General features: G+C 44.9%; 1 protein-coding gene across 1 annotated transcript in view; it reads left to right on the top strand.

Annotated features, from left to right (window-relative positions):
- ITIH5 (inter-alpha-trypsin inhibitor heavy chain 5) overlaps positions 1-25,353 on the top strand; it is a 137,812-nt gene that overhangs the window by 34,243 nt on the left and 78,216 nt on the right. Inside the window, exons 4-6 of the mRNA XM_033958849.1 lie at positions 5,109-5,210; positions 6,245-6,495; positions 16,029-16,198. Coding sequence (XP_033814740.1) covers positions 5,109-5,210; positions 6,245-6,495; positions 16,029-16,198 — 523 coding nt within the window. The remainder of the gene's footprint in view (positions 1-5,108; positions 5,211-6,244; positions 6,496-16,028; positions 16,199-25,353) is intronic.

Here is a 25,353-nt window from a genome sequence, read left to right on the forward strand (position 1 = left end):
AAATCAGTTAGCATAGCAGGGTTTAAAAAAAGGTTTGGCTAATTTCCTAAAAGAGAAGTCCATAGACCATTATTGAGATGGCTTGGGGAAATCCACTGCTTGTTCCTAGGATAAGCAGCATTAAATCTGTTTATCTCCTTGGGATCTAGCAAGTTACATGGAACCTGGGTTGGCCACTGTTAGAAACGGGGTACTGGGCTCGATGGGCCTTCGGTCTGTCCCAGTATGGCAATTCTTATGTTCTTATAATCGCATCTACTAAATCTCCCTAGCCTGGAAGACCCTGAATTCATTACAACCCTAAAGCTTCAGAAGAGCAGGTCTGGCTAATATAGCAAATGGGAGACCACCAGGGAAGACCAAGGGCTCCTTTTACGAAGCTGCGTTAGCGGTCTTATCACACGCGACGGATTAGCGGCGTGCGAGCCAAACATCTACCGCCTGCTCAAAAGGAGGTGGTAGCGGCTAGCGGACCTGGCAATTTAGCGCTCGCTATTCCATGAGTTAAGCCCCTAGCGCACCTTCGTAAAAGGAGCCCCAAGTGACGGTAAGGAACAGCTGTGACCACCTAACCACTTTGCACAATGATTCCTCGAGGAGAGATATTTTTTTTTTGCTCTTTCTTTTTAGTTTCATATTGACATCACTCCAGTATATCTCCACAGCGTCATCACTGATGGTATTCGATCCGTGCACAGGTCATTCACAAATGTTGATAAATTTTAGGGGTAATCTTTGATAATAAACTTAATTACCATGATCATATCAGTAACATTGTGAAAACTACCTTTTATAGGTTACGTAAAATTCGTTTCATCTCTAAATTTCTCTGTCCCAAAGCACTTACTATATTGATTCACTCTTTGGTGATGTCTAAAATTGATTATTGCAATTCTTTATTCAAAGGAATTGCATTATATGAAATAAAACAACTACAAATTATACAAAATACAGCTATAAAATTAATAACTAATTCTAAAAAATTTGATCATGTAACACCTCTCCTCAAAAAGGCTCATTGGCTCCCTGTTATTCATAGAATCACTTATAAGTTATGCATAATTATTTTTAAAACTCTGAACAATGAGACCCCTGCATTTTTATTTAGGTTACTTATTCCATATTCTGCAAAGAGAATTCTACGATCTAGCGAACAAAATCTGCTATCTATTCCTTCATTAAAAATTATTAATACGAGGAGACAATTTATTTTTTCATGTACAGCACCGTAGACATGGAACGCCCTCCCTATTTTTTTACGGGAGGAGAAAGAGTTTGGAAAATTTAAAACTGAGTTAAAAACCTTCCTTTTTAAAGATGCCTTTACAACATAATTTTATTATTGGAGTATCATATTCTACTCTGTTATACCTGTGTTACCTATTTCCCTTTTGTATTTTCCCTCAATGTTTCTTCTTTACTTTATGAATTGTATTTCATCCCTCCTGACCCTATGTTTAGTAATGTTAAAATTAAGAGTAATTTACCATTATTTAAGTATTTGTACGTATTGTATTGTTCTCTAATAATTGTAAATTTTAAAGTGTACATCGCTTAGAATGTTTGATTAAGCGATTGATCAAGTCACCTAATAAACTTGAAACTTGAGAATCCTCCACCTTGCAAAGGATGAGACGTGATGTCTCTGTTCAGCCGCCTTAGGCTGTGGTAGGAAGGTGGCCTCGCATTGCTCTCCAATACTTCGCCCTGGATATAGTTTGTGTCCTTCACCCTAGATACATAAACACAGGCAAACATATCCCAGCTGTCCCTGGCACCCCATCCTGCCCTTCCTTCCTCAGAGTCACGAGTTCCTTTCCAAACAAGCAACTTTGCAGCTGGAACATTAAGAGAGACAAAATAAGGCTATATTATGGCAGAGGAAATCTGCCGAGTGTTCCCAAAAAAACTGAATCTTGAAATATCGGGGAGTTTTCGACGGGAATCGGCTCTTCAGAGACACTTTGCTGTTTTTCTTGTAGATATTCTGTCTGGGCCTGTATTAAAATAGCCCGTCTTATTTCAGAAGCAAATTGTCCGGAACGCTGCTCTAGCTGGTCTCTCTGTCTGACCAAGTAGGGAGTCGGGGTTCAGTTATAGAGGTTCACCCTGTGAGAGAGGATTCTAAACAAGTTCAGCAATGTATGACTGCCATCTACTGGACAGATGTCTTTGTACCCCTGCGGCAGACTTTTAAGGCCGAAACACGGACCGTATCGGGACTGCAATCGATATTTGATCTAAACACTGTTTTACTGACTTTTAATAAATACGTATCTACTTGTATATCCCTGGTTGATGTGGACATTTCCATCCCCACTTCTTCATTCTCTGCAAATCCTTCGTGGGGTATCTTTTCCTGTTTTGTTCTCTGTCTCTTGGGTTATATTTTTGCTGCTCTCTGCCACAGCGCCATTCTGACACCCACGAAATCCGACTCACTTCTGTCTCTGACGCCAGGTTCTCCCTAGGGTTACCAAAGAGCAGTAAATTTACTGACAGCAAAAATGACTTGCCTGGTTTATTAACCTACATTAATGTGTCCTAGTTAATAAATGGGCCCGTGGAGGGGCGTAATTTTAAAAAAAACAACCCCCATCTAAGTCCCCTTTTGGCCTAAGGCCTTAAACGTTGAAAGTAGAAGCAGGGAAAATGTCCATTATCAAAAAAAACGTACAAAAGGAGGGTTTTTTTTGATAATGGCCTGCCTCTACGTTCAGCTGTTTAAACGCCCAGACCACCACGACGTCTAAACTTATACCATATAATCAACCTAAAAAAAACCTAAGCCCCAAACTTCCAAAACAAGGTTTTTAGGCAAAGGAGGGGCCAGTCCTTAGCCTAAAAGCTGGATTCTGTAACTGGTGTCTGTCAAAAACAACATCGGTTACAGAATCCCCCCCCCCCTACAACGATCCCTCCTGCCCCGGCACTCCCGAACCCCCCAACACTATCGGGGCAGGAGGGAGCTCAAGCCCCCCTGCCCAGGCAAACCCCAAACCCCCGACACTATCGGGGCAGGAGGGAGCTCAAGCCCTCCTGCCCAGGCGAACCCTGAACCTCCCGACACTATCGGGGCAGGAGAGAGCCCAAGCCCTCCTGCCCTGGCACCCCCGAACCCCCCGACACAATCAAGGAGAAGGGAGCCCAAGCCCTCCTGCCCTCGATGCAATGCCCCCCCCCAAACCCCTGATCGCTCCCCTGCCCCCCCCCCCCCCGCCGACCCTACGACCCCCCCTCCCCATACCTTCAAAATCATTGGTCAGACGGACGGGTGGCAAGCTCGTCCGTCCGACAGGCCAGCCATCGTTGAATGGCTGGTCTTAGGCCTGATTGGCCCAGGCGGCTCAAATCCCGCCCACAGGTGGGGTGTGAGACGCCTGGGCCAACCGGAATAGGTTACATAGGTTACAAAAAGGGCAGATGATATTAAGGGATATGATCTAAACAAACACCCAGTATTTCTACTTCATGCGTTAATATGGGAAAGTAATTAAAAAAATGACTTTTCTCATACCAGAGCTACAGTAGATATTTTGGGGCTGATATTCAGACTGCGGGAATCAGTAGTCAGCCGGGATATTCAATGCTGGGCCGTTTCCGTTGAACAGCATTGAATATCTGGGTGTTTTTTTGGCCAGTTTAAATTTAACCAGTGCTGGCCAGTTAGGTTTAAACCAGCCAAAGATATTCCAGCCTAATTTAGCCTAATTTGGCCACCAAAGTTAGCCGGTGATGCGCTGAATATCGCTGGATAGATGGTTATGTTGCATGATATAACTGGCTAAGCGTTAATCGGCAATATTCAGCCGGAGATAATATTGTCAGATGGCCAGTTAAATGGTTTTAAATTCGGGCCGTTTGTCTTTCTCTTGTACCGCAGCAAAAATATTTTCAAATGTTGTCCTGACCTTGTATAGGATAAACTCCCTCAGTCCATCCGCCGTGCCCCCTTCCCTTCCCCACCTTTTTGAGACAGCCTTCAACTCATAACCCTACTCCCCTCTGCCCTCCGCTACCACCCTAGCCAGCAGTTTAACTATTCTCTCTAACTGTAACCCCCGTTTGTCTGTCTTGATTGTTTAGACTGTGAGCTCACTCGAGTAAGGACTATCTCCTTTGCGACTCTGTACAGCGCTGTGTATGTCTGGTAGCGCTCTAGAAATAATTCACAGTAGTAGCAGTGTGAAGAGCTTCAGTCTTTGGGAAGTAGAGCTCAGATTGTGATGTCATAATGCCTCATTCCACCAATAAGAGCCAACCTCATCAGTGATGTCACAATGGCTCGATTGTCCTGTACTCCCCTCTGCCCTCCAACCCAGCCAGCAGATTAACCGTTCCCCTTAACTGTATCCATGGCATCCTGTTTGTCTGTCTTGGCTATTTAGATTGTAAGCTCTTTGGAGCAGGGACTGTCTTCTTTGTGACTCTGTACAGTGCTGTGTAGCGCTATAGAAATAATTCATAGTAGTAGTAGTATGAAGAGCTTCAGTCTTTGGGAAGCAGAGCTGAGATTGTGATGTCATAATGCCTCATTCCACCAATAAGAGCCAACCTCATCACTGATGTCACAATGGCTTGATTGTCTTGTACTCCCCTCTGCCCTCCAACCCAACCAGCAGATTAACCGTTCCCCTTAACTGTATCCATGGCATCCTGTTTATCTGTCTTGGCTATTTAGATTGTAAGCTCTTTGGAGCAGGGACTGTCTTCTTTATGACTCTGTACAGTGCTGTGTAGCGCTATAGAAATAATTCATAGTAGTAGTATGAAGAGTTTCAGTCTTTGTGAAGTAGAGCTCAGATTGTGATGTCATAATGCCTCATTCCACCAATAAGAGACAACTTCGTCAGTGATGTCACAATGGTTCGATTGTCCTGTACTCCCCTCTGCCCTCCAACCCAGCCAGCAGATTAACCCTTCCCCTTAACTGTATCCATTTCATCCTGTTTGTCTGTCTTGCCTGCTTAGATTGTAAGCTCTTTGGAGCAGGGACTGTCTTCTTTGTGACTCTGTACAGTGTTGCGTAGTGCTCTAGAAATAATTAATAATAGCAGTAGTATGTATTTCACAGCATGACTATAAAACAGAGTCTCTTTGACATTTAGGATAGTAGGTGGCCAAACCTACCAGAGCGAAGTAATGGGGAAGCCGAGACTACCTAGTGACAGGTACAGAAACGAAGACCACTCTGGAACGTCAAACAGAGGGTGAGTGTCAATGCTGTAGTGTTGGGCTCTGAATCGGGGGATGCAGATTTCATGTCTCCTTGTAGCTCCGTTCCATTACCCAGAAACGCATCTCTAGGAAGACGGTCTTCTGACAGTGGCCAACCCAGTTTCCTGCCTCTCTGATGACTCTGAATATATTTATCGCTCTACTGACTGGGCTCTTAGATGGGAGTTGAGGAGAAGGCCCTGTGTCAGATCTTAAACTGTGTTAATAAAGATGTGTACAGCTTCCACCTCACCCGGGTCAACCCGAACAGACAGATTTCATCCTGGTTTTGCCCAATGAATGCATGAAGACATAATCCCATAAGGGCCAGCTCTGTCGGTGCCAACAGGAACCAAGCACTCTCTATGTTGAGCAAGCTTCTCCGGGAGGTTACGGGTCATGTATTGTGTTTGGCATCCCCAATCGTTTTGAAACGTCGACAATGTCTTGACAAAGTTGAGGTGGACCTGGAAGTTATCTGATTAGCAGTGATAATTTAACATCGAATCAGATAGCTAGACAGCGAAAAGCCCGACTAAGTATATCCAATCAGTGGCCTGAATATCACTGCTAACCAGGTAGCGCCACCGGTCAGCGCTAATTCTGGACACTCGGCACTAATCAGTATTTACACACCGGTGTTGAATATCCATTTTATTTTAAATCACGGTGACCTGCATTTAGCCAAAATGCCAATGTCAATGAACCTTATTCCTAAACAAAATTTTACTAAGGTGCGTTATCCGATTTAGAGCGCTCTAAATGCTAACGCATACACTGTACTCTATGGATGCGTTAGCATTTAGCACACGCTAAATCAGTTAGCGCGCCTTCGTAAAAGAGGGGGAATGCTTGGGAGGGATTGGGAACACATCTCTTAAAACCTAGTCTACAAAGGTTTCCATTTGAAATCAGAAAGAGTCATCACCTGGTTGGCCACTGTTCTTTCGTAGTATGTCTTTGACGGGAGTAGACAGTTAGCATTAAGCGTGACATAATAGTGAAATGTTTTGACCTGTCATCCTAGAGAAACTAGAATGGAAACCTTCAAAGCAACTGCAACCATTCCGGGGAGGAACACCGTTGTCTTCCTTCTGACGTATGAAGAACTTCTGCAGAGACGCCTGGGAATGTATGAGCATGCCGTCAGTGTGCGGCCCCTGCAGCTGGTTGGCAAATTGCTGGTGGAGGTGACAGTCTTTGAGAATTTGGGCTTCACTTCTCTGGAGGTTCCTCCTCTCCAGAACGCAAAGCAGAGGGGAAGCAGCAGGAAAACCGGTAAGCCTGGTAGATGTGGAAGTCCACCATCATGTATTGGATACGTGTTTGTCAACATGGCTGTAGTAATGTTATTGCAATCGTACTGGAACCGAAAAGTCCACAGAGGTCAAGGCGGCCAAACTGGAGGCTGAAACGTAGGGCAGCAGATTATTTTTTTGAATGTTACTGGTAGGGACTGGTTCATCTTGTTGCACTTAACGACAGAAGGAACATCGTTTGTGGAGTTATGCTAATATAACATGGACATATTAAGGGCAATTGTATAACTAGACGCCAACGGTTAGATGTGTCGTGTGTACATAAAGGCAGAGGGATCAATATTCAAAGTGATTTAACTGGCCAGAAATGGCTCCTTGTCAGTTAAATTGCTGATGACCAGCACAAACCGCTAAAGTGAAAGCCAACTATTTTGTGAGCAGCCTGGGTGGGGGTGGGGGGGATCGGCACTTATATGATTAAGTGCAGATATTCAGAACTTAACTGCCTAAGTTAAGTGGCCAAATTGGACCACATAAAAGCCAGTCCTATCTTTACTGGTGTTGCTTAGGAGGTTAAATGCTGAGTATCGCATTAATCGCATAAGAGATAGCCAAATACACCTGGGTATTCAATGATGGTGCCTGGACATGGCCTGGCATTGAATATCTGGGCTAATGCTGGTGACAGCTAAAAAGATATACACCAGCGTCAGCTAAATACTGATCCCAGAGAAAAGGAGCACTTAAGAACATAAGAATAGCCTTACTGGGTCAGACCAGTGGTCCATCAAGCCCAGTGGCCCATTCTCACGGTGGCCAATCCAGGTCACCAGTACCTGGCCAAAACCCAAGCAGTAGCAACATTCTGTACAGAATCCCAAAGAACAGCAAGATTCCGGAATCCCAACGAGTAACAAGATTCTAGAATCCCAAAGAGTAGCAACATTCCATACAGAATCCCAAAGAATAGCAAGATTCCGGAATCCCAACGAGTAACAAGATTCTAGAATCCCAAAGAGTAGCAACATTCCATACAGAATCCCAAAGAACAGCAAGATTCCGGAATCCCAACGAGTAACAAGATTCTAGAATCCCAAAGAGTAGCAACATTCCATACAGAATCCCAAAGAATAGCAAGATTCCAGAATCCCAAAGAGTAACAAGATTCTAGAGTCCCAAAGTGTAGCAAGCAGTGGCTTCCCCCCCTGTCTTTGTCAATAACAGACTATGGACTTTTCCTCCAGGAACTTGTCCAAACCTTTCTTAAAACCAGCTACACTTACACGTGTAAACCCCCTATGTATTATTCTGTAAGGGCACATGTATGTGGTATATAGTAGTTTGTAGCTGTGAGAGGGCTGTACTCCTGTGCAGATCATGCACAAGACTCATAGTTCCACATGTAACTTACAGGATTCTGTAACGTGTGCACATTCCTTCAGCCTTTATGTGTGTAGATTATGCGGGTCTAGGGGGTCCCTTGCTATGCCACTGCTAAGGATGTAAGAAGACTTGAAGAGGTCCAGAGGAACATGATATATGGATTGCTTCAAGAGACGTATGAGAAGAAGCTTGAATACCTGAATACGTATACCCTAGAGGAAAGAAGATGGAGAAATGGTAACTTTGGAGGATAGAAGATGAGATTGCAGGGTGGTAGACTCAGGAAGACCATCAGGAAATACTTTTTCACAGAGGGGGTGATGGATGCCTGGAATGACCTCCCTGGAGAAGTGGTAGTAGAGGCAGCAACAGTGACAGAGTTCCAAAAATGGATGGGATAGACACAAAGGATCCCGGAATAAAAAGAGGACAGTATGGACCCCAAACTCTAGAGATCAAGAGCTATCGTTTCATTTATGACGAGGAGGAGCAAACTTTACAGCAGTGAAGCTAGTGCTGTTCGGACTTCTACGGTCTGAGCCTGGTATGTGGCAAGACGGATCGGGATAGGCTGGAGTTGGCTTGGACAGCTATGGCTACGGCCTGTGTCCCATGTGCGGCAATATGGATCAGGAGCAAACATGCACATTTTTACCACATTCATGTAGTCGGAGTACAGGTCTTGCCTATGTCAATGGAACTTAGCAAGTCAAATGAATAATTACTGGATTGTTACTTTAACATTGCCTCATAAATGAATGTGACTATTGGGCAGACTGGATGGACCATACAGGGATTTATATGTCGTCATCTACTGTGTTGCTAGATTACTATGGAATCAGTGGCATAGTAAGTGTGTGTGGAAGGGGGGGGGGGGCAGGCCGCTCAGGGGTGCCGTCTTGGTGGGTGTCCTGACACCTGTCCTTCTCTCTGCCCCGCTCCTTCCCGACCCTCCCCCCGCCATGCGCATGTTCCCCTTCTCTCGTATCTCTGTAATTTTTCAGGCGTGAGCAGTATTGCGAACTTGCTGCCCGCATTGGTGTCGGCTCTCTCTGACGTCATTTCCAGGAAGTGATGTCAGAGGGAGAGCAGACACAACGCAGGCATCAAGTTTGTGAGGCTGCTTGCGCCGGGAAATTTAAAGAGGTACGGGGAAGGGAAGGGGGACACGCGTGCGGCAGGGGGGTCGGGAAGGAGTGGGGGGGGGCGGAGAAGAAAGCGTGGGAGGGGCGGTACCGCCCCGAGCGCCACTCACCCTCGGTACGCACTGACACTGAGTCAATGGAGTGGTCCATCACATAAACACAGTGAGAAGGATGTCATTAGCAAAAAGGGTTCCCCAAATTTTATGCCCGTCTGAAATTTTCTCCTAACTCTAGTTCTCATCATGGGCGGACTGAACAGTCTGTCAATTGTGCAGTGCTGGATGACCCACAGTGGGGGACTAACCACTGGATTAGGGCCCATGACCCTTATTTCCTGGGGGCCCAGATCACTGTCAATCTGCCCCTGAGCCCTGTTGATTACCAGCCATACCTGACAGGAAATCCTGTTTTGCGATGCCAAGGAAATTGTGGAGTAAATACATAAAAATAACAGACGCATAAATAAAATGTTCTCCAATAATAATAATAATAAACAGCAGATGGTATCTCTTCCTTTCCTTTTCTCATGGGCTGGGTCTTACTTTTCCTGCGTGTAAGCATGGCCATCTTGCGGCTAGACATAGCCACTCATTGTAATACTGTGTAGCAAAAACAAGCTCGAGAGTGAGGATTGGCTTCGAACGAGTTCCACAGCATATCTCTGGGCTACACCACACGTGGAAAGGCAGCTATTTGAAGATCTGCAAGTTGGGTGTTTACTTAAATACGAATGCATTAAAAAGAAGACACAATTTTAATAAAATGGTCCAGGGTTCATGACGTCATCTGGTCATTTTTGTTGTTACCAATAGAGCAGCTTTGATATAGTGATATGTAGGCAAAAGGGACTAAATTATATTATCTAACGTGCATGTTTATGGACAGGAAGCTTGAAAATGTCCAGCGAATAGTAGGTCTCGGTCATCATCATCTTTACCGGTAACTTCTTGCAGTTGAGGAGCATGGTCTTCTCGCCCAGACATGGCTGATGAGGTTAATCCAGAATTGAGAAGAGTTGTCGTAATTTGGGTACATCTTTTTGAGTGAGATGTGGTCTTGGGAGCTTGTACACTCTTTCGTTCACACCTGCTTGTCCATGTCCTCTTGCCTTCATAGGGTTTTCAAGTGTTGAGATCCTTCTATGAAACTCTTCCTCAATCCAGAGTGGTCTTTGGCAACTGTTCCTCACAAGCTTCTCTTAGAGTACTTCCTCATGCTGGCAGATGTGTGCACATTCCAGATGAAACGCAGTAGCTTTGGCTGACATAGATAGGGGGAATGTGAGATTGCGAGTGATCTCCAGTGACTTAATGGCAGCAAAGGTCACCATGTCCTGGGTTTACAGCAGAAAGCTTCATTCTGTTATAGAGCCAAGCAAAGCTTTTCCCAGGTCCTTCAGGGTTTGGAAAAGCTGTATTGGAATGGAAGTGGCAAAGGGGAAAAGAAAGCAGTAACTTAGAGCATCTTAAAAAACATAGTGGCTACCGGTCTGCTGTCGGGTAGAAATCTCGGCTGATGATCTGCCATGCTGGCAATAAGGGTCGTCCTTTGAAGGGAAGTCTGCTGAGTAGAGTCTTAGAGGTGCCTGATCCAGAGCATTCTGCGGGCTGAGATCGAATAAGCCGAGACTTTGCTCATGATCCTGATGATGTCGTAGAGAGCACTGGCCACATAATCCACCCCTGCTAGCATAAGCTGGGGCAAAGGCTCGTCTTCTGCCAGGGTGAGCCCACGCATCTTGATATGACAAGCGCGTGCCTGAAATAAAGCTGCTGTGGCTGCTTTGACCCCCCCCTAAGGCCAAAGCTCTGAACTTTCTTTTCAGGACCACATCCACTTTGCGATCTCGCCTATCTTTTAATGCCTCACCTCCCTACCGATTGGGTAGGCCAGGCCACTTCATTTAAAGTAAGCTACTTGTGTTCATAGCTTCCTTTTCCTAGCATTATCTAACTAATTTATTATTTCACTCATTATTTTTTTTTCATTTTACACGTTGTTACCAATTAAGGCCAGGCATTTCCTGAGTGCATTTGCAGAGAATATGTATTGTATCCAACATATTTCGTTGATAAGGAAGTAAATGTTTTCCAACTGGTTAATCCATTTTCAAAAGGAAATGAGAGACTCACCTGGTAGGGGAGAGCTCTATTATCCAGCACGTCAGAGTAAACAACAGAGAGGTTGAAGCCGGGAAGTCTTTCTTCCAAATGGCCCAAAATGTACCAGGGTCAATGTTCGGGCGTCTCATTCTTCCGCATCAGCAATTGGTTCTGTTCTGCAGAATAGGTAGGTCTGGTTCTGATCTTTTGCTGTGCGAACCTGGTATTTTTGATTTTCATAGGAAATTTTGAATTGCGAACCCATGTGGACAAGGAAGTGAAACCAGGATTGGATGCGCCTGCCTTGTCAAAATGGAGCCAGTTGGTCACCAGGGCAGTAGAACCATCACATGGTTCTTGTTGATCAAGCCTTGTTGATGTCCTTCTCTTTTAGGCTGATATATGTGTTTCATGCATAGTAAATGGAAGTTAATAAAGCCCACCTAACCCATCCTGTCTGCTCAATTGACGTTCTTCCCCTCTGGTTCTCTACCACCTTGAGTGGATGAGAATACTAACTCCAATATGCTCCTCACATGTTCCTTACCTGACTCTCCAGGGCAGCCACCCCTCCCATCACACACTGTTCATCCTAATTGTATCCAAACACTGCCACAATTCAAAGTGGCCTTCTTAATACTATTAAAAGTAAGGGTGTCCTTTATTGAGAGATCTTATATTGGAACATCAACGGTCATAGTAGACTTGGGGGTGGGTCAGTAGAGTGGGCAGACCTGATGGGCTATGGCCCTTATCTGCCGTCATCTTCTATGTTTCTATTATTTGCTTAGTAAAGATGCCTGGCTTAAACCACGCGAAGAAGCTTATTTTGATAACTACGAGGTGCCGCTGAAAAGTTCTCAGCCCAACCAGCAAAGTCGGGGCAGTCTCCATCAAGGGCTGTACACTTAGTCCAGCAATTTTCCACTTTTTTCGTTCTGTATTTTTCCGACAGAATGAAAAGAGTGGAAAATCACTGGACTAAGGGGCCCTCTTTTACAAAGGCGCGCTAAATCAACGCGTGCGCTAACCGCTAACGTGTCCGTAGGATAACATGCACGCTAAAAAGCTTAGCGCACCTTTGTAAAAGAGGGGGTGATTGTATAGCCCTTGATGGAGACTGCCCTAACTTTGAGAAATTTTCAGCAGCCCCTTGTCTGGTCTTCCTGGTTATAAGTTGGAGGAGGGATCTTGTGTCTCTGCTTTAGTGTCTTGTCTCGCTGAAATTCCACTGCTCCCTACCATTATCTCACTTGCGTTTATTCTGCTGTCCGCCTTCTGTAGCTAGTATTGCATGGGAAAATGTTGGGTTTGTTTGTTTGTTTGTTTTTTCCCAATTATTGAAACTTATTTACTAGCGTTTGCAGATTTTAACATTCATTTCCATCATCCCAGCATAGGGAAGTAGATTTTCTTTTACATAGGGAAGCCTTAGTAGGACAGGGGGTGTAGCCGGTACATCGCTCCAGGGCCTATGAAGCTCAAGGGGGGCCCAATGAAGCCCAAGAAACATCACGAAAACTGAAACGTGTCGTCGTCTCGAAAAGGAGACGTCCTTATAAACTAAAGCAAAGAACGGCGCGAGAACTTTTGCAAACAAGATCGCAAAGCGCCGAGTGAGCACAAAGCAGTAGAAGGCCATGACAATGATAAAATACTTGATACATGTATGTAAAATTTTGTATAAAGTCCCTTCCGGGGCCTGGATTTTCTCTCGGCGGCCCTGTGTACATCCCTCCACCTACGAACTTAGCTTTGAATGATGTGGGTAAGAATAAAGGAGGAGCCCGGAGCAGTTTTGTTGATTACCCACATCATTCAAAGCTAAGTTGGTTTTTGGTTTATTTGATTTGATTTCATGTTATTTAGTCTTTGTATGGTGGGTGAGACTGTGAACAACTATGATGGTCTCTCATACAGCTGCTCCGTGATTTTTTCACTGGGACCTCAGCTGTGGGTCTGAGTGTTCACTAAACAACATCAGTTACTTGTTGATTTAAAGTGATATTGTTCTATACAAAGAAGCAAGGTGATCAGTGAAAGTGTTTATTCATTTTTATCACCTTGGATAAGTGAGTTCCCTTGTATTTTTAAAACATCCCTCCACCTATTCAGGTTGCCACACTGTCAAACCTCTTTTTACCTGCGGTTCCTTCTCCACTCCACTTTCCTATTGTATTTCTGATATCTTGCTCGTATTACGGCCTAATTACGGTGAAAGCAGGGCTCTTACAATAGCCTATAGTCAAGACCTTAAGAATGTCAATTTATGAAATGCTTGCCTCTAAATTTCATACTTTTCTTTTTAACAAAGAGTTGCTGTCTTTTTGATGAGGAAGCAATGACCTGGAACATCTCTTTTTGAAAAGGCCTAGATGAAGTCATCCCTGCCTGCGTTTGCTCATATGTGAGGAAACATCATCCGTGGGGCCGTCCTGGCTTGCGGCTTCTCTAAAGGGCAGTTAAGCAAGGTTGAGTGAGAGTGGTGGAAGCAAAAAAATCTCAAACTAGCCTATTGGTGCAGGAATGATATCTGGGGGGGAGGGGTGAAACTTACAAAGAAATCTTGCGAGGGGGTGTTGAAAAGTTCTCAGCCCAACCAACCAACTTCCGAAATTCTGAGCGTTATTTTGCCACTGTAGCTAAAACAGAAACATGATGGCAGATAAAGGCCAAATGGCCCATCCAGTCTGCCCATCTGCAATATCCACTGTCTCCTCTTCTCCCTATTGGCTAAGGCTCTTAACATTTGCATCTCCTCTTCCTATTGGCTAAGGCTCTTTACACCTGCATTGTGAGGTCATGGAACTTTATGGTTATAGAAACATGATGGCAGATAAAGGCCAAATGGCCCATCCGCAACATCCACTATATTCTCCTCTCCTTATTGGCTAAGACTCTTTATACCTGCATTGTGAGGTCATAGAGCTTTATCATTATAGAAACATGACGGCAGATAAAGGCCAGATGGCCCATCCAGTCTGCCCATCTGCAGCATCCACTGTCTCCTCCTCTCCCTATTGGCTAAGGCTCTTAACATTTGCATCTCCTCTTCCTATAGGCTAAGGCTCTTTACACCTGCATTGTGAGGTCATAGAGCTTTATGATTATAGAAACATAGTGGCAGATAAAGGCCAAATGGTCAATGGTCCATCCAGTCTGCCCATCCGCAGTAACCATTATCTCTTCCCAGGCTCCAGTACATTCAAAGGTACCACTATAACTTGTGTTGACCTAATATCTACCACTGCCTTATCAATCTAAAGCCCTACGTAGTTGTGAATGTACCTCTGTAACCCTTATTCCAGTTCCCCAGTATATTGTGAATGTACCCTCAACCCTCTGCCTCTAGTATTTTCTGGATATGTCGCTATATCCCTGAGCCCATTTCTCCAGTATGTGAATGTACCCTTATTCCTGGGCCTCTAAAACATTGCAAATGTATCGCTATAACACGTTCTGGGCTCCTGGGGAGAACGAGCTAGCTAACTAAATAAATAGGACATAAAGACCTAAGAGAAGGAGAAAACAAAAAGAGATGGGAAGTATCTTGCACAATCCTTAGAGTAGGACCTGTTTATCCACGCCTGCTCCAGCTGAGAGAACTCTCTAGCACCATAACGACCTCACCTGGTCATGTCCTTCAACCACAGAATGCCAGATGACAACCCTACTCCCATTTCATACCAAGCCTCGGGAATCGATGGCGTTCCTTTCCCGTAGCCGCGCCTCGCTCCGCCGGAAACAGGAAGTCGCAGTAGAGAGGGCAGGAGTCGCAGCGGAGAAGGGCACATGACCAGTCCTTGGAAAACCCTCAGGAGAGCGTCCGTCCCGTGCCGCAGTTCGTTATATACCTTACTCGTACCTGGTAAGGAACATCGGGAGCCTGTGAAGCATCTTCTAGGAAAGTCTTCCTGCGGAAGGAAAACCCACGAATTCTGATCTGCGAATTCGCGGAGGAGTACTGTATATGAATTTAGGAAACGCCTAAAAACATATCTGTTCTTGAAGTATTTAGGCAGCTGACCTGTACAATTCTTACTCCAAAATAACTGTTAATCGATACCTGTTAATCACTAGCTCTTAACTCTGTTTATTCCACTCAAGTTGTACCATCTTTTAATCATTGTAAGCCGCATCAAACTTCACGGTCCTGCGATATATAAACTGTTATTATTATTGTTGTTATTATTATTATATATACTATCTATGTACATATAGGGCTCCTTTTACTAAGCCCCGCGTGCTAGACACTAACGCCAGCATTGAGCTGGCGTTAGTTCTAGCCGCGTAGAAACATAGAAACATAGAAATTGACGGCAGAAAAGGGCCACAGCCCATCGAGTCTGCCCATACCAATGACCCACTCCCTGACTTTTACTCCCCTATAGATCCCACGTGAATATCCCATTTTCTCTTAAAATCTGACACGCTGTTGGCCTCAATCACCCGCTGAGGCAGCTCGTTCCAATGATCGACCACCCTTTCGGTGAAGAAGTACTTCCTGGCATCACCTTGAAATTTCCCTCCCCTGACTTTCAGCGAGTGCCCTCTGGTCACCGAGGGCCCCGTAAGACTGAAGATATCATCTTTCACCTCTATACGCCCCGGAACTAGAAACAGAGATAAGGAATGCTGACCTTGACATAGTAGCGATATCCGAGACCTGGCATAGCGCGGGTTTAGCATGAGCGCCAATTCAGCGCGCGATGAAAACGCTGTCGCAGCTTAGTAAAAGGAGACCATTGGATCATTATAGTTTCTGTATGTCATGCATTCATGTTTTCTTATTATTTCTGATATAAAATGTAAAACGGTCATATCGAAGACCAAATTGGAACATTTCCCTAGTGGTGCAATAAAAAATGTCATTTTTAAAATCTAAATTTTCAGCCGACTTTTCTTCTCTCCCATCCTTACAGATAAACTTGCCCCTCCTCCGTCTACCGCAATCAACCAGACGAAGAACTTTGCCAAAGTGACCTTTAATCCTAATATAGTGCAACAGGCTAAAATTGCTCAGAATGGCATTTTGGGAGATTTCCTCATTAGATACGACGTGAACAGGGACCAGAGTGTGGGGGATATCCAGGTACGTACACTTGACTTCACTGGGAAAGGATCATTTTCCTCCAGCGCTGATACACTAGTGAACAGAGGCAGTACAGAGCTTGCAGTATCAATATTTTAATGTTAAGAACATAAGAACATAAGAAGCGCCATCTCCGGATCAGACCTTCGGTCCATCAAGTCCGGCGATCCTCACACGCGGAGGCCCTGCCAGGTATACACCTGGTTTATTTTATAGCCAACCATACTTTATATGCCTCTCTCAAGGAGATATGCATCTAGTTTGCTTTTGAAGCCTAGGACTGTCGATTCTGCAATAATCTCCCCTGGGAGAGTATTCCAGATGCCAACCACTCTCTGTGTGAAGCAGAACTTTCTGACATTAGTCCTGAACTTGTCCCCCCTTAGCTTCATTTCATGTCCTCTTGTCCGTGTCAAATTGGACAATGTAAATAATCTTCTCTGCTCTATTTTGTCGATTCCTTTCAGTATTTTGAAGGTTAAATTAATATATGCTGAGAAAACCAAAAAAACTCTGAGGAGTGACGATGTTCCCAAATGGACTTTATTTGAAAGTGTCAAAGTTCCAAAGGTACACTAAAATCATCCACATAAAATAATTCCATCCACGTAAGAGCCTTAAAGGACCTAGTCCGCTAGGGATACAGGACCCAACGCGGTCCGCGTTTTGACAAAAAGTCTTCTTCAGGGGTCCCTGGGGGTCCTATAAAGGTGAGTACGTGGGAAACAATTGTGTGGTGAGCCGGAAGCGAGACACTTAATATATGCTGCTGATGAAATTACAGCTTCTTGATTTCTTTTCCTGGCAATGGATTTTACCAGCCCATCGATCTGTAAATTTTAACAAAGTTCAAAACATAAATTCCAATTTGCTTTACTCTATCATCCTTCTCAATGAAATTTTTAAAGTGCTCAAACTCTCACCTAAAAGGCAAGGACAGTATCTGAAAAAACAGGGGTGAGTGATTTTTTTTTTTTTTTAGTAACTTCTGGCTTTATACCAGTGGCGTACCTAGGGTATGTGGCACCCGGGGCCCATCATTTTTTGACACCCCCCCCCCCCCCCTCATGGAAAAATTTTTTTTTTTTTTTTTTTTTGCAATAACCATGAAATGGAATAAATGGTCAGAATAGAAACAGGCAGTGAAAATTTTCTTTTATTGAACCTCATTTATGTAACCATTATTCCAAACATAACATAACATAAATTATGTCGGAATTGTCATGACATCAGAAGTACATATGGAGTAGTTGCAGGTGATGCTTGGGACAGTTCTGATTATGTTAGTTTGGTTTTATGTGTTTTTTGAATAGAAGGGTTTTTATTTCTTTTTTTAAGGTTTTGTAGTTTGTGGTCGAGGTCAATAGGTTGTAGAGTTGGGGGTCAAGTGTTGCAGCTCGAATGGCTAAGAGGTTGTCGAACAGTTTTTTTCTTTTGACGTTTTTGGTTGGAGGGTGTGTGAATGGTGCGTGAGTTCTCCTATGTCTGTTTGAAGTGGATTGAATTATTTAGCTGAAGAAATTAGTTACCCCCCCATTCCACACACATTAATTCTCTTCCATTTTTGTTCCCATTATAAAAAAACACTGATAAGTTCCCAGGAAAAAAATACATTAAAATAAGAAGTGAAAACAAAGGCCCCTACAGATGAGAACATAACATAAGAATAGCCTAACTGGGTCACACCAATGGTCCATCATGCCCAGTAGCCCATTCTCATGGTAGCCAATAGTGCTGCCCGATTCAGAGAAAAATATTTCATTCGATTCGATTCACCCTGTTGAATCGATTTTTCGATTAGATTCACTGTTAATGACACCGCTTTTTAAGTTTAAACAAAGTATAACAATAAATTTCACAACAACAATAAATTTCACAAAGTACTTAAAAAAAAAAAATCACATTTTTCCATTAAAGCAGTTCTGGAGACATTTGCTTGAACAGTCTTTTTTCCCAGTCCATAAGCAAGCAATATGAAAAAGATTTCCTTAATTATCTACTCAAACATTTTTGCTATTTACTTTCATTGTACCTAGACTATTATTCAGTAGAAAAAATTTAGTTTGTTCAATCAAGCAGAACATTCACTCATAGAAGTCCAATGTCCACACAGGATTTGATTGAACAAACCATATTTTTTCTACTGAATAATAGTTTAGGTATACTGAATAGCAAAAATGTTAAAGCCACACAGAAAAGCAGTAAAAGTCAATAGGTTCTCCAAGTGGGAACAACCTGATGTCTCAGCACTTGAGGAAAAGACCACGTAATAATGTTTATAAGATAAATCATATAAATGATTATACTGAAGCAGGGTGTCCTCAGCATGAGAGGTAAGCGAGAGGAGAGAATTCTCCAGTGCTTTACACAATAAGGCTCCTCTGCCTGCAGTGCACACCATCATAGGACACCTCAGGTGTGCTCAAATTAATTAATGTGATAAATTAAACAGTGATAAACAATTGGTCAATCACAAGAGTGCAAGATCAAACAGGTTGTTCCCACTCAGAGAACCTATTGACTTTACTGCTTTTCTGTGTGAGTAGATAATTAAGCAAATTTCTGATAGCCTACAGAACTGATTCTCACCTTCCATCCCCAGCCCCCAAGACTTACCAGACCCCCCCTGCCGATGCATTTACTTACTGCCTGAACTGGATATTAAATCGTGGGGAAGAGAGGAGAAATGCGGGGAAAGAGCCAGCCAAAACTAGTATTTGTTGCTGCTGAGTGCACCAATCCAGGGCAAGCAGACGCTTCCCCCATGTCTTAATAACAGACAATGGACTTTTCCTCCAGGAATTTGTCCAAACCTTTCTTAAAACCAGCTACGCTATCTACTTTTAACATAACTTCTGGCCACTTCATTTTTAAGCTTAGATCTTTCCTTCCAAACAGAGACCTTGCTAGATGTCAAATACAGCACAAGGTAACTTCACATGGACTTAACTGTGCAGGAAATGAATCTCCTCATACACCCACCATATAGTGCAAAAATGTGCAAAGGTCTGTTTTTTTCTTTCGATCACTACATAGCCTAATGCCACACAAGCAGCGCTGTTACAAACATATTCTGAAGGTCAATGCTAAGGTTGACAAAGTTTCCTTCCTTGGACCAGAAGGAGATACTGACAAACCACTGGAAGAGATTCTAAAACAACTACCCAGAAATAACACCCAAAGACCCACTCAGTGTGTGAACCAGTTGAGTGGAGTGGACTAACTGGGGGTGGAAATGGGCCCAGAGTTTGCTCAGCAGAATTTCCCAGACTACCTCTTCCTCTCAACACACTGACATGCTACCACCACCACCAACACTAGGAACACCTCACCGAGTATGCCAGCAATGCTTATAAACTTTATAAAACACATTATTATATTTTCTTATAAAGCATATATTTTAACTGAACTCAGCCTTGCCATTCACAAAAATAGAAAAGTTCCCATTTCAAGCTGTCTCATGTACACTTTTCAAATCTAACATATTGTAATCACAAAACAGAAAATAAAATTATTTTTTCTACCTTTTGTTCTCTGATCAATATTCAAATCTTGTTGGTCCCAGGCTCTTGTTGTCTTGCTTGCCAGGGTCTCCTTTCTCCGTGCTAACCATCCGTCTGCCATCTCTGTTCTCCCCTTCCGTTTCCCTTCCCTCTCCCGGAGATCTGGCATCTTTCCTTTTTTTTGTCTCCATCCACAGATTCACCTTTTCTCAACTCCCCACCACCCCAGGATCCACCATCTCTCCCTTTCTGTTCCCAACTATCCTCCTATCCAGTATCTCTATCCCCCCTCCACACCATCCCCTGTTTCCAAGTTCTCTCCCTTTCTGTTCCTTCCCTCCCTAAATCCCATTATGCACCATCTCTCTCCCACTCCTCTGTTTTTAGACCCATTATTTCTAACCCCCAAAGTCTGGCATATGCACGTATCTTTGAACCCCCCTTCCCTCTCTCCCTCTGTGTACTTTTACACCAGGACCCCCCTCCCCCGAAGGTCTGTCCCCCCTCAGAAGGGCTACACCCCACCCCTGAAGACCTGCACCCCCCGAAGGACTTTACCTCCCACCCGAAGGTCTGTCCCCCTCTGAACGCCTAAACCCCACCCCTGAAGGCCTGCACCCTCCCCGAAGGATTGTACCCCCCACCCGAAGGTCTGTCCCCCCTGAAGGCCTGCACCCACCCCGAATGCCTGCACCCACCCCGAAGGCCTGCACCCACCCCGAAGGCCTGCACCCCCGAAGGCCTGTCCCCCCCCCCCCCTTGAAGGCCTGTCCCCCCCTTGAAGGCCTGCACCCCCCCTTGAAGGTTGGCACCCCCCCAAAGGCCTGCACCCCCTTGAAGGCCTGTCCCACCCCCTTGTAGGCCTGTCCCCCCCTTGAAGGTTGGCACCCCCCCAAAGGCCTGCACCCCCTTGAAGGCCTGTCCCACCCCCTTGTAGGCCTGTCCCCCCCTTGAAGGCCTGCCTGCCTGTCCCCCCCTTGAAGGCCTGCACCCCCTTGAAGGTCTGCACCCCCCCCCCGAAGGCCTGCACCCCCCCGAAGGCCTGTCCCCCCCTTGAAGGCCTGCCTGCCTGTCCCCCCCTTGAAGGCCTGCACCCCCTTGAAGGTCGGCACCCCCCCTGAAGGCATGCACCCCCCCTGAAGGCCTGTCCCCCCTTGAAGGCCTGTCCCCCCCCCCTTGTAGGCCTGCACCCCCTTGTAGGCCTGTCCCCCCCCTTGTAGGCCTGTCCCCCCCTTGAAGGCCTGCCTGCCTGCCCCCCCCCTTGAAGGCCTGCACCCCCTTGAAGGTCTGCACCCCCCCCCGAAGACCTGCACCCCCCCTTGAAGGCCTGCCTGCCTGCCTGTCACCCCCCTCCCCCTTGAAAGTCTGCCTGCCCGCCCGCCCGCCCCACCCTGAAGGCCTGATGCCCCGACCCACCCCGAAGGACCATTCGCCCCCCTGGCCTCCCCGCACTACCTATGAAGCAGCCGCAGCAGGATCGCGACGTCAGCTATCTTTGCGCTGCTTAGGAGCTGCTTCCTGCGCCGGGCTACCTTAAGCTACTGCCCCCCCCACGCCCGAAGGACCGCTCGCCCCACTGACCTTCCAGCACACCTATGAAGCAGCCCGCAGCAGGATCGCGACGTCAGCAATCCCTCAGCTGCTTGGGCGCTGCTTCCTGCGCCGCGGTCCCGCCCCCTCCTCTGACGTCAGAGGAGGGATGGGACCGCGGCGCAGGAAGCAGCGCCCAAGCAGCTGAGGGATTGCTGACGTCGCGATCCTGCTGCGGGCTGCTTCATAGGTGTGCTGGAAGGTCAGTGGGGCGAGCGGTCCTTCGGGCGTGGGGGGGGACTGAGCGGCAAGGCCGGGAACACCCCCTCAGGGCTGGTACCCGGGGCGGCCCGCCCCCCCCTAGGTACGCCACTGCTTTATACCCTGATATTCAATGCCAGGCCATGTCTAGACATCAACATTGAATATATGGCTATGTGTGGCTGGCCTGACCTTATCTGGTGAATGCCAATATCAAACCCTTGACTGAATAGATGAAATTGGATGAAGATATGGTAGGTGCCATAATTGGTGTTTGACTCCTAGTGACAGAATATAGAACTAGATTTCTGGGCCTTTCTTCTGTACAGCGATCCTCCGCCTCCTCCAACACTGCCCATCTGCTGCTGCCCAGATGGGTGGTATATCATTAATGTGACATCTCCACTGAGGCCCTGCTGGTAGTGAAACGACCGACGGCATAGCTTTCAGCTTCTCAGATGCGTGCAAGCACTAGTGTAATTATGCTAACTGGGGCAAACCTAGATATTCAGTGGCAGTTAACCAGATGGTACTGCTGGGCAAATCACTTAATCCTCCAGTGCCCACCGCTTTGAATGTCAGCTTTGAATGCCAAAGCCACAAAAAGGTGGTATTCAAGTCCCCTTTCCCCTATATCTGGGCAGACGGCTGTGGCACTGTTACGGCAGTAGGGTAATCCGGGGTCAAAGTCCGGGTGGAGTCAGAAAACAGAGGCATAGCCAGGTTTTGACATCAGGAGAAGCAAATTTTTGTAAAATAGGTACCAGGGCAAGGCTAAAGGGCCAAGAGAGAGGGGAGGGTTAAAATCAGTGATCTGCGACTCAGCTGTTTGGAGAGGCTAGGTTGGGGTTGCGGCAGGGCTAGTTAAAATCTTTAGGGTGGGGGCAACACCCGAGTCAGCAGTAAAGGGACAGTATGGGTACTTTTGAACACAACAGTGAAGGACCCCTTCATTTTGTCTCTGGTGTATATGCATACCACCTCCCCCTAGATATCTCTTTAAATGTTAGCATTTTCCACTTGCTGCTCACGCTGGCCTCGGCTCCCTTCTGATGTCACTTCTGGTGGCGGGAGCAGGACGTGACATCAGAAGGGTGCCGAGGCCGGAAACGAGCAGCAGGTGGACGATGTTGCTTGTGCCAGTGAACATTTTAAGAGGTATGTGCAGGGGACAGAGGGCACTAAAGCAGCGGGAAAGAGCGGGCGCTCAAGCAGCGGGAAAGATTGGGAGGCACTTGGCGTGGATGTGTCGGGTGCCACCCCCCCCTCCCACCCGGTGCCAATCTTTCTCGCTACATCACCGTGTCTTATCATTCCCCCACCTGAGCACAATGCATCAATGCACCTTCTTGTCCAGTTTGTCTGTCTTAACTAGATTGTCAGCTCTTTTGAGCAGGGACTGTCTCTTCTGTGGTTTGATGTACATCGCTGTGTAATGCATGCTTAGTAACGCTATAGAAATGATAAGTAATAGTACCAGTATGCTTATTCCTTTTAATTTCAATCTGCATTGAGCTTGGTTTCAGCTTCAGGTTTATTTGTTCGATAATCCGCCATTTCACTATACAAGGAAGCTGGATTATTGTAATGCACTGTATAAGGCCATAACACAGAAAGAATTGAGAAGGCTGAAAATAATACAAAATACGGCAATTCAAAAAAAAAAAAAAATGATCCTGTGACACCACTTCTGAAAAAAGCACATTGGTTACCAATCTCCTATAGAATCACCTACAAAATTGCATTTTCTTTTCAGGCTGCCAAATTGAATCCATGGCTCGGTAAAATGATGTTAGATTTTAGGAGATTGCTAAAGACTCAATTATTTAATAAGCTGATATCTTAATGCTTCTCTCTTAACTTAATTTATGTTATTTTATCACTTGCATTTTTATCTATATGGTCTGCTTTTTATTCTGATGCATTATTGAAATGGATGTATAGTTTCCTTGCTGTATTTTACCAGGATATTTTTTACGGAATTGTATGTATTATTTCTTGTGTTGTACAAATAAATTATTATTATTATTATTAATAACCTTCAAAATCTGACTATCAAATGCACCACTATTTCTTGACCGTCTTCTTATACCATGTACTCCATTTTAGGACATTAAGATCTACAGAGCAGCATCTTTTGACTATTCCTTCTCTTAAAGTTATTGGCACAAGGAGGACTCTTTTTTCGGTCATAGCTCCTCAGTTTTGGAAAACTTTACCAAGCTCTTTGCGTGGAGAAACGTCATTAGAAAAGTTCAAAGGCTCTTTAAAAATCTTTCTGTATAGGGATGCCTATAAGATATAAATAAGACGATTAGAGAGGCATAATCGAAAGGAACGTCTAAGTCCGTTTTCGTCTAAGTCGCAAGTCGTCCAAAGTAAAAAAACAGCTTAGGACACATTTTCGAAAAAGACGTCCACATTTATTTTCGCTTCGAAAATCGTCTAACTATACATCTTGCCGAACTGATCATCCAAGCCGCTAAATCATCAATCTTTATACCACATTTTTGTCCAACTTTTCGTCCAAGTCAAAAGCACCTAGAACAAGCCCTGTTGGACGTGGTAGGAGTCTGCAAAGTGATGGACTGAACACCCAGACATGGCATCTAAATAGTGGGGTACCTTACAGGGCACTGCTGTGAACTTCACAAAAAGGGTGCCATGTCATCATCTCACTACAGCTCCCTTATAGGTCATGGTGAGCCCCCCAAACCACCTCCAGAATCCCCTAGACCCACTTATCTACCACCCCAATAGCCCTTATGGCTGCGGGAGCCTCTTATATGCCAGTACAAAAGGGTTTTGGGGGTGTATAGGGGAGTGCATATGTTTCAATATCAATGCGGTGATTCCAGGGACTTATGGGCATGGGTCTTCCTCTCCATGGATCCCTAACCCACCCCCAAAATGACTTAAGATGCCTCTGTGGCAGCACGACTAGGCTTTCCTATGCCAGGTGATGATGTTCTGGAGACACAATTTTCAAGTTGTAATTAATATTTTTATGGGGGGGGCGGTCAGTGATCACTGGGGTAGTGTGTGGGGGGTCTGTATTATCTGTTTGCAATGCTTATCTAGTCACTTTAGGTGTTTTTTTATGACTTAGACCATGTTTTAAATGGTCTAAGTCACAACGTCCAAGTTCTGTCGATCGGTTATACATGCAGTATGACTAAGTCTAAGCCGGCCATGTCCCATCCAAATCCCGCCCTCGACATTCCTCCTGAAACACCCCATTTAGCTCTGGTTGTTCAGCGGTACTATGAAGGCCTAGGTCGTTTATAAATACGTCCAAAACCCGTTTTTATTATCGGCACTTGGACGTATTTTGACAATATTCATCCAAGTGCTGACTTAGGCCGGGTTTTGGATGTTTTTCTCTTTCGATTATGAGCCCCTTAGTCTCTGTTTAAAATAATTTTTTTTTTAACATCCAACATGAAATCAGGCCTCATTTGCAGGACTTTATTTTTAATCTTTCTCCTTTTTTCATTACTCTTCATTTCTCCCCCCCCCCTGATGTGTTACCCATATATATATGTTCTCTTTTTTTCTATAATTATTGTAGTTCATCCCCCTTCCTTTTGTACCTGTATTGAATTTTTGTATGTATATATTAGTTTGTACTAATCTATTACAATGTTTTTCCCCCATTTTTAAATTTTTAATATGCTTTGAAATATTTGACAGCGCATGCCCATCAAATTTTAATAAAAACTTGAACTTGAAACTTGTATAAGCGATGTACAATATATATGAAAAACAAAAAAGAAAACAGCGCCATCAATTGATGGTAAAGAATAGAATAATAAAATGTTACATTTTCTTATGTAGATATTTTTGGATGGGTTTCTTTTT

The sequence above is a fragment of the Geotrypetes seraphini genome, chromosome 9 (genome assembly GCF_902459505.1).
Source record: "Geotrypetes seraphini chromosome 9, aGeoSer1.1, whole genome shotgun sequence".
In the NCBI taxonomy this organism is placed as follows: domain Eukaryota; kingdom Metazoa; phylum Chordata; class Amphibia; order Gymnophiona; family Dermophiidae; genus Geotrypetes; species Geotrypetes seraphini.